The sequence below is a fragment of the Perkinsus marinus genome, assembly GCF_000006405.1.
Source record: "Perkinsus marinus ATCC 50983 genomic scaffold scf_1104296927642, whole genome shotgun sequence".
NCBI lineage: Eukaryota > Perkinsozoa > Perkinsida > Perkinsidae > Perkinsus > Perkinsus marinus.
This window is the reverse complement of record NW_003217086.1, coordinates 107,243-116,143: the sequence shown is the minus strand read 5'-3', so window position 1 is coordinate 116,143 and position 8,901 is coordinate 107,243. Positions and strand designations below refer to the sequence as shown.

Sequence of the window (8,901 nt, the reverse complement as noted above, 5' to 3'; positions counted from 1 at the left end):
TCATTGCGTAACGTTGCCCGTTTCATCGGTTTTCTTTGAGCCCCAATGTGGCCGCAGAATCGTACTCCTTTGTCGTCGGCAAACTCTAGCGTATCATCGTGTTGGAGAGAATCTGCCGAGCCTGCCGAGACTTCCTCAGCATCGTGGAATCATGGTGAGCAGCTAGATGAGGTGAACAACAGGGCGGCCGCCCGGCTGGGGCTTTCGTTACGCTGATGCTCAGGGGTCGGAAGCTCCCGTGCCGGGCTCTGTCAGAAGATCGAAATCAGGCCGGAGTCGTGGTAAGTCTGAGAGGTGCTCCCGCTCTTAAGCAGTGCCGACTCCCGTGGTCAGGTACAAGGACGAGTGCTTCTATGAGCGTCACAGACCACAGCGTAGCAGAGTCGTATATAATAGCCATCTTTGAGGCTGACTCCTTCGGCTTTCATAGAGCTACTGCAGCCGAACCACGGGAAGTCGGCCTTGCCCTATGCGGAAGGTATGGCGGCCTGCTACAGTCGACTATCATCTACGACAGACTTAGGATGAGTGGTCACTACCTGTAGCTGCGATATAACCTATAACCCATAGGCTGTCTATTGCAGGGCTAGGGACCTATAGGCTATAAGTCTTGCGATAGGCATAGACTCTCTCACCCTCGTAGAAACAGGATCCTCGCCTGAATATCATTGTCGTCATCGATTCACTCCCTTCTGGAGTTTACCCACTACTGCTGCTTCTGCTCGTAGGAACTCCTTAACACGAGTATGCCTTTACCAGTACTACGACACTCCGAATTATCTCACCACCAAGAGAGCTCTAACGGGCTGCCCTCCCAGCATCGTCCTTATGTGTGAGGATCTCATGCCACGAGAGGAGGGGAAGAAAACTCCTCATAGTCGAGGCGCTAAGTCTCGAAGCTCGCTCCAGGCCCAGGTGTGCCCAACATCATGATGATGCTACAGATGCAGCTCGGTTCTGTTCAGGTTCGGGCTTTCTTAGAGGCGGAAGGCTACGGTGACATAGTAGCAGTACAGAGAAAATGCTTTTGTGAGGTGTCCGGTCGGGAGATCCTCGAGAAAGCCCGTCGAGTATCCCACTGCATCAAGATAGATCCAAGGTCCTCTCTGCAATGCAAGCCTACCAGCGGCTAGCTGTTGTCCCCCTTCAGTTCCTACCATGTGTCGGTCGCCTCCTTGGGTGCTCTTGTGGCCTACATCAACGGTAGCACTGAATACAGACTGCGGATGGACTCCTTGATGGTCACTGCCATGGAAAGCCAGAACGTTCTCTCGTTGGATTCCCACACCATCCGGGCCCTCATGTTGGTAGAGCATCTCGAACAATTGTCCTATCGTATATCCACTGCCCTTGCTAGGTTGTTCCCTACGCCAACTACTCCCCTAGGTCAGACTCCAAGGGGAGGAGTAGGGAGACCCTACTGTATGTTCAGCAACTCTTTTCTTGTGCTACTTCGGGCGGCCGACGACTCCTCAGACAGTCTCTCACACAACCTCTTTGTGATGCTGGGGCCATCCAAGAGAGACAGGTGAGCTAGTCCTGCCCTCGACCTCACTCTCCCATGGAGTTCGTCTGTGTAGGGCCTGGTGAAGATACTATTGCAAGATGAGGAGCTCTTCTTCGGCCTCACACAGCAGGTCCTCCCCTCGGTCACTGAGCTAGAGATCGCTGCCACCCGACTAGCCACTGACCCCGCCAAGTAACACTTCTGCTTGAGGCTACTGTCCTCTCACTATCCATGTTAGGAAGACGGACGAATGGTCGAAGGCTGCCATCAGGAACACTATCTATATTCGTCAATGTATGGTGCTGATCGGTCGAATGGAAAGGCTCATCGAAAAAGCTAGTAGAAAATTCGAGAGCGCCATGGGTAGGCTCGCGATGTGACCAGCCGGAGGCGGTTGTTCATCTGGTTAGGTTCTAATACATCCGAATCGGCCGTCTCTGAGGACGACCCTGAGGAGCCTCCAGAACTGAAGGCTCTTCATCAGGCCCTAGGAGCCCTACATGACGGCGCTAGAGAGCGCATATGCAAGGTGGGCTGGCTTGGGTAACCTCCTCGTTGGGAGCTCGAGATAGCTGAATCACCATATCAGAGACGTATACGGGTCGTCTCCGTTTCGTGACTAGGTTGTGGGTATTCAGGTAGTCGATACAGTAGTTGATGCCGAGGCAGTGAAGCATCTAGTGGAAGGAGACGGTAAGATGGTCGGACGATGTTAGTCTTGTCGAAGGCATCGTCTCATCAGGATCGATCAGCTCAATGAAGACTCGTAGAGTCCTGGCCAGTCGGGGGGTCTTCACTGCGACTGCTCAAATCGCTGCTGTTATCCATGCTGGAGTTGACCCGGTCCTGGACATCACCCGCGCTACTTGGCGGGAACGGATACGCGAGGTCAGCTACCACCCTGGGAGGGCTGCTCATTTCATGCAAGGTTGACCACATCGCCAAGACGTACCAGGAAGTGATTTCGAAGAATACAGTCGTGACCAGCGGAGCGGTGAGACTTGAGTTCAGCGAGAAAAAGGGATATCATCTAAGCTTCCCAAGGAGTGCCAAGTGAGCTGGTGATGACTCTTATTATATTTGTCCATCTTTGCTCCCCTCCAGGGAGGCAGTGATCGCAGCATGCAGAAGCTTGAAGTTCCCGAAGATGGATGGTCAGGAGGGTTCTTCCATGATGGACGCCGGAGGCAGTGATGCAGGATGTTCGAGCTCGTCAGGGGTGGGAGAGGACTCAGGAGCGTTAACTCAGGTAAAGGACAACAGGACCAGGTGGGTACTCCTAAGCTCATCACACTTGGGTCAGCTGCTACTAGGTGCTCAGCGACCAGCTCTCTCCTCACCAGAGTCAACACTCTACTACATGAGATAGAGGCGGCCCTACTGGTGCGGTTTCGTGAAGTATTCCGGACGCAATAGCGATCATTCATAGAGCTACGACGTAGGTGCTGGAGCTGCTGGTCTTGGACAAAGTCCGAGCAGAGATTGAATACCTCTATACTTGCATACACCTGGTCAACCACCTTGACATGATGTGCGCCTTTGCCAACTTCACCAGCATCTACTGTGGAGGGTGATGGCTCCAAGGGCATTGCTATCTGCTGTTAGTAACATACTAGATACGCTCCGTCTACAGCAGGCTCAGCTAGGATGGCGTGTATCCCCACAGTTATCACTGCAGACAGCGGGTTGAAGGAGCCATTAGAGATTGACGCTGCTCGCCACCCTCTCATTGAGTCCTCCTTTGTCTTCCTCCTAACAGAGAGATGTTTGTTACTCGCCGCAGGTATGCCTTGTATAACCACAATTTCTCGATAGCAGCTGCTTGTGGTGACAGTAGTCTGGCATCACAACGGAAAGAAGTATCACATCAGAGGATGAGTCGGTGACACGGTGACACATCTCAGTTCGCCCCCTATAACTACAAGCTATCATATGAGTCGGGACGACTACAGGTCATCACTGCTCCCAACGGGGCGGGGAAGTCGACCTACCTCACTACTCTAGCAGTTAATATAGTCTTAGCCCAGGTGAGCTAAGCCTCTCTTGAATCTGCCCATCTGCTCATCAGATTGGCTGCCTTATACCCGCACGTCGAGCTGAGATGCAAGTGATTCAGATGATGTTTGTGCGGAGTGGAGGGATCGATGATAGTGAAGGTGACTCCTTCCTGGTGTCACCACTGGTTCACCGCCCCCGTCAGATCGCATCTCCCTCTCCACGGGTCAGTCCAGCTTCAGTAGCGAGATGACTGAATTGTCTGATGTTCTCGAGAATGCTGGTACGAGCTCTTCCAATGCCCTAGTCCTCCTAGACGAGCTTGGCAGAGGCACTTCTCATGATGGAGGTCCGTGCTAGTATCCCTCAGCGGTATAATGCTCACCAGGGACTGCGATATGCTGGGCCACGTGCGAGTTCCTCCTCGGCATACCAAACTGCAGGGTGTTGTTGTCGACCCATTTCCATTATCTTACTAACTTGGAGAAAATGTGAGACTATCAGTGTAACAGTCTTATCACTCAAGCTCCAAGGTACCCTGATACTGTCCGTAACGTTACGCTCGAGTGTACAGTAGACAGTACAGGGTCTCGACCATTGGGGCCTCAGTTCAAATTGAACCCCGGAAAGTCGGCTAGCAGTTGTGGATATGGCATTGCTCTGAGCCGGGCCGTCGGTGAGTCCACACGCCAGCTCTTGTAAACGTCGGTGCGACACCCGCTAGGTATGCCCAAACTTATCACAGATCATGCTGAGGATGTCCTTCCTCTACTTGTTCACCGTACAAACCTTGGTGGGTCGATCCGCCCTCTCGGGTCTAGCCCGGTATTCGACATCAACAAGGCTACCGAGATTGACATTACCGATCCTATCCAGGCAAAGGCTGTGTGCGACAAGTAAGGTTCACTTGACCTTGCAGGCGCTTCACTTTCATGGCGCTGTAGGTTGCTTCGACTACTTGGATCTTCGAGCTTAGAAGAGAGTTTTCTGTTGTCAGAATTAAGGCGATTGCAGCACCTTGTATGTGGAAATCTGAATGTGTCATGAGTCACATGTGGCTTGCATTGATGTTATGTTTCTCATCGACCTGTGAGTTTAGTCAAGTACTAGTACACAACCACCGCTATTCACACCACATTACTCGGATGGATAATAAGTCACAAGGCAATGGTTATAATCATCATTCTCGACCGTATACTTGCACAGAGCCGCTCTCGACTTGAGGCTTTCCGCCGGCTCCAGCTCTGATTATTTTTGACAACAGAACAGCGACCGTTGAACTGACGATCAAACACGCGCCCATGATGCTCAAGGAGGAAGTGGGGTCCGCGGTGCCCACCTGTTGCCACATGAATGTGAATGCAACGTTAAGAGACCGAAGTACAGCGCAGACTTGCGGCTTCTCGATCTGCATCGCTTTGTTAAAAGTAAACTGCGTCCCGAGGCCGAGCACGCATATAAGGGCAAGTAGAGAGAATGCTTTGAACGATTCAGCAGATGCGGGAGTGGTCAGAGGCTGTACCCCCGTTAGGAGCATTGTAGTGGCCAGGAGAGTACCAGTGATCCCGAAGTAGAAGACCAGACAAAGATGATTCACTGACTCGCCGATTCGGCGGACTATAATTGGTACAAGGCCACTCACAGCTGCGCCAAGAATACAGGCGGCGAGAGCGAGTGGCGACTCGGTAATTGGAGATGGAGATTCATGCAAGCTGTTGAACATGGTTGTAGGACGCATGACCAGAATAACACCAGTGAACCCCATTATGAGGGAAGCCACCTCAACCCTGGCTGTGGGCTCATGGAGAAGGCATGTGGCGTAGATGACTGTGAAGATGGGATTAGTGAAAAAGATAGTGTTAGCGTCAGCCATCGGAATACGACTCACGGCATACAACAAAAGGAAATTGCCGAGAGAGCCCAAAGCACCACGGAGCAAACACATGAATCGAGCTCCAGTGATGCCCAGTGGGTTGATGCCAATAGAGATAGCCAGAAGCCCAGAGACGAGACTTTGAACAGCGCAACGTGCGAACATTATCTCCGCGCTGGATAGATGCACGCTCGCATGATGCACACAGAGTTGTGTTAGAGAAAAGAAGAATGCCGAGGCTACCCCTAGGGAGATTCCTAGAAGTCTATGGGTCGGCGCAGCCTCTTTTACATTATCGGGTGCAGCTGACTCCTCTGAAGAAGACGAGGTCGATGAGATCGTCGGAGAGCGAGATGAATCGATCACCGTTGTCATTTAGAATGATGCAGAACTTGGTCTGACATTGGTTCATCACTATGCTCAACAATCTGGCTCATTTGGGATACTTGATGATACATGGTATTCAAAGAGAGCCTCTTTTCTGAACCCATCTATCGACGTCTCATAACTTCAGTATAATATGTTTCTATGCTTCGAGCACGTCAGCACTGACGGAAATTTTCTTTACCGGAAGCTCGCTGTTCGCTTCCTCGTTTCTGCTGAACATGGCAACTTTTCTGCCGAGAACAATCGGGCTCGAACACAAAATCATGAGGGCTCCGACTTTACTCAGCCAACTGAGCTCACCAGGGTTGGACTAAGCCTTACCACAGGGAGTAGGAAGCGAGGTAAGCTTGGAATGGGATGGTGCAGTACTGCCTAATATTTCAGGAATAAGAGCATTCCCGAACCGAACATGAATTGTAGCAGCTTTAAATAGCGCTAGCAACCGAGAGGAGAGAGTCAGGATAGAAACCATGCCAGTAGTGGCCGGTAATATTGGCCTTCAACACCTATTGTCGATTCGGAGATGAAACAACTCGGAAGCAACTCCACATACATACACAGTATAACCCCTAGGAAGGGGGTTGGCTTTCCCGACGAGATTGACTTCAACAGTGTATTAGACATGGTGATATTTTAATGAGATGATCTTTAGCGGAGCATTGCGTGACCTAAAATCCGCGAACTATACGTTGGCTATTAGCTCGGATCTCATCAGAATATGAAACTCATAATCACGAATCACAGCAAGAAACCTACACAGTCACTCAGATTTATCATGGACTAATTCATCGAGCCTTCTGGAGTTTCGTATATGTACAGGCAGAGTAATGGCGCTGTCCTCCAGCTCTTCCAGATGTCTCGCTAAGGACTCAGCCGTGGCGATGCTCTCCGACCTACGTATATGACAGAGCCGTGTTGCGGCTCCCAGTTCTAGCCGGCCTACAACTCCATTGTGTAGTCGTACCTGGGCGGCTACGGAACCGCCACCGCTTACCCCTCAAGAGTTAGATTTTCGAGTAAAATCACCCTGTGATCTCGGGTGCAAGAGAAATCAACCCAAGACGTAGAGCTAGTGAGCGAAATGCATGATAACAGAGTAAGACGCAAGATTCTTGAGCAAGACTCATGAAGGCGACTCACCCTTAGCTTCTAATTCTTGATGCTGATCCGTGACGCATTATGCAAATCAACGATTGATCCCCATTAGTGACACTGAGTTACTCGGATGCTTGAGCTATGATCTCGTGAGCTGACTATTTCAAGTGTTTGAGCCCTTATCAAATACCACCTCCATTTTAGTTCGCATACCGTAAAAGTATTACCCTCTGGTTCACCATTATAGTGACACCATATAAAAGTGAGTCCAGAACTGATATCAATGTTTAACGAGACACTGATATCACACTACAGAGAAACCGAGAAGTTGAAGAAACGGGCAAGTGAGACACACACAATCACGTTGTAAAGTTGCCAGCCTTATAGCGCCTTCGAATATTTTTCGTTGCCATCGTGGGGAAGGGCGATATGCGCCGCTTTTCGAGGCAAAGGAATTCGTGGGACCTTAGTCTGCTTTCATCGAAAGTTGCCGCCGCCACGTCGCCTTAGTCACCGTCGCCGTCGTCCTTAGTCACAATTATAGAAGTAAAAGAAGCCACGGCCATTAGTAGTACTAGCATACTCAGTCAGGCTCTCACAACCGCTTAGAGAACCCCCTGAAACGGGTCCACTAACAGGAAGCCAGTCGCTTGTACCATACAGTGCGAGAGGATAGAGCACAAAGTAGTTGTAGATGAGCACCCGTAAGTCATTTGGGATCCCAAATGCCTCCAGCCAGCAGAGAAACATGAGGAAACGACGGCGATACGAGCGCGTTGGCGAGGGTTGAGAGTGGTAAAAAAACATTAATAAAATATTTTAATGAAACTGAGGTGAAACCCATTCCAATTCAATACCTTGTAACATAGTGATCATGCCTATACCGAGAGAGGTATGCGGACAATATACACTGGATATGAAATCGTGTTGTGAATGATGGAATTCAATGCTACCGTTGTCAATGATAGCATGGTGGCCTACCATTATAGAGTCAAAACCAACATTATCGTCACATTATAGGATAACATTATCGTCACAGATAACGCTCAGCAGAGTAAGGAGATAATATCTCCGAGATCAAGGAGATAATATCTCTTGATGCAGCAAGTTGCTGCCATCAACGATGATTGAGATATACAAAATTAACGAGATATGGCAACCCCTATATTACCTGGTCACGCTCGTCCCAAAATCCACCTCTGCAACAGGCTGCTGTTGGCTGTTCTCAACAACCTACAATGCGCAAATTTTAATTTGCAAATGAACTGTGACAGTTCAACTGTCAAGGTCCGAATGAACAGTAAGACTTCACGTAGAGACTGAAATTCAAACATAATGTCAATCGTGGATTATCCAATTGCTGATTATTACTCGGGATGAACCTAAAGAATCCAACCAAGATAAATTCTATCCCAGTTAGGGGAACTACTGATGGCAATACGCCAAGTGGGCGCATTGACGTTACTGCGCAGCGCGCGCTGAGCCTCCCTATAAGGTCTCGAGTAACCAGTGAGAGCAACCGAGGTACCATGGGTTGACTCCTTTCCTACACACTGCGCATGGGAAACATGACCCATCTTTTCCTTTACTCGTCTGCGATGTACCTTCACTATAACATCCGTATCACGATTACGTCGCACTTACGTCGCAGTAATCTTTCCTGATGGCGTAACTGCCATTCCGAACTAAAATAACTCAAAGCTAGACTCTGTTGATATATATCTAGCAGTGCCATCAGCTAGGCTAGCACAGATTTCGGACAGAACTCGCACTAAGCTTGGACTAAAACCGCAGTACGCGAAAGCCGCATGCATGCACAGGAAGTAGCGTCTGCCTACGTCTAGCATCACAAAATCCTCAGTGTCATATTGTTGGAATGGTACTATGGAAACCGAGCATCACGGAGTTCACATGCATCGGGATCAAGCCGGGATTGTTAGAGCGAATTGAGCTGGCAGGGATGTGGATGAGCCCTAGTGAAATTAGACATGCCAACAGCCCGGGTGTTGGCACCCGTATAGACGGCAGACCTTGCCCGGCGGGG

General features: G+C 50.0%; 3 protein-coding genes across 3 annotated transcripts in view; 2 read left to right on the top strand and 1 right to left on the bottom strand.

The window, feature by feature from the left end:
• Nucleotides 1-406, top strand: part of Pmar_PMAR004321 (sugar transporter, putative) — a gene marked incomplete at both ends in the record, with an annotated part of 1,359 nt that extends 953 nt beyond the window's left edge. The window contains 2 exons of the mRNA XM_002788815.1: nt 224-281; nt 334-406. Coding sequence (XP_002788861.1) covers nt 224-281; nt 334-406 — 131 coding nt within the window. The remainder of the gene's footprint in view (nt 1-223; nt 282-333) is intronic.
• Nucleotides 407-828: 422 nt separating this feature from the next.
• Nucleotides 829-4,402, top strand: Pmar_PMAR004320 (conserved hypothetical protein; the record flags this gene model as incomplete). Its single annotated transcript, XM_002788814.1, has 16 exons — nt 829-915; nt 966-1,099; nt 1,151-1,307; nt 1,358-1,528; nt 1,581-1,699; nt 1,746-1,870; nt 1,918-2,036; nt 2,146-2,200; nt 2,250-2,395; nt 2,436-2,560; nt 2,612-2,709; nt 2,757-2,890; nt 3,412-3,534; nt 3,576-3,663; nt 3,708-3,851; nt 4,227-4,402. 16 exons carry the CDS (start codon nt 829-831, stop codon nt 4,400-4,402), a joined length of 2,001 nt encoding a protein of 666 aa, XP_002788860.1.
• A 280-nt stretch (nt 4,403-4,682) lies between these two features.
• On the bottom strand, nt 4,683-5,540 carry Pmar_PMAR004319 (Transmembrane protein, putative; the record flags this gene model as incomplete). Its single annotated transcript, XM_002788813.1, has 1 exon — nt 4,683-5,540. One exon carries the CDS (start codon nt 5,538-5,540, stop codon nt 4,683-4,685), a length of 858 nt encoding a protein of 285 aa, XP_002788859.1.
• Between the last annotated feature and the right edge of the window lie 3,361 nt (nt 5,541-8,901).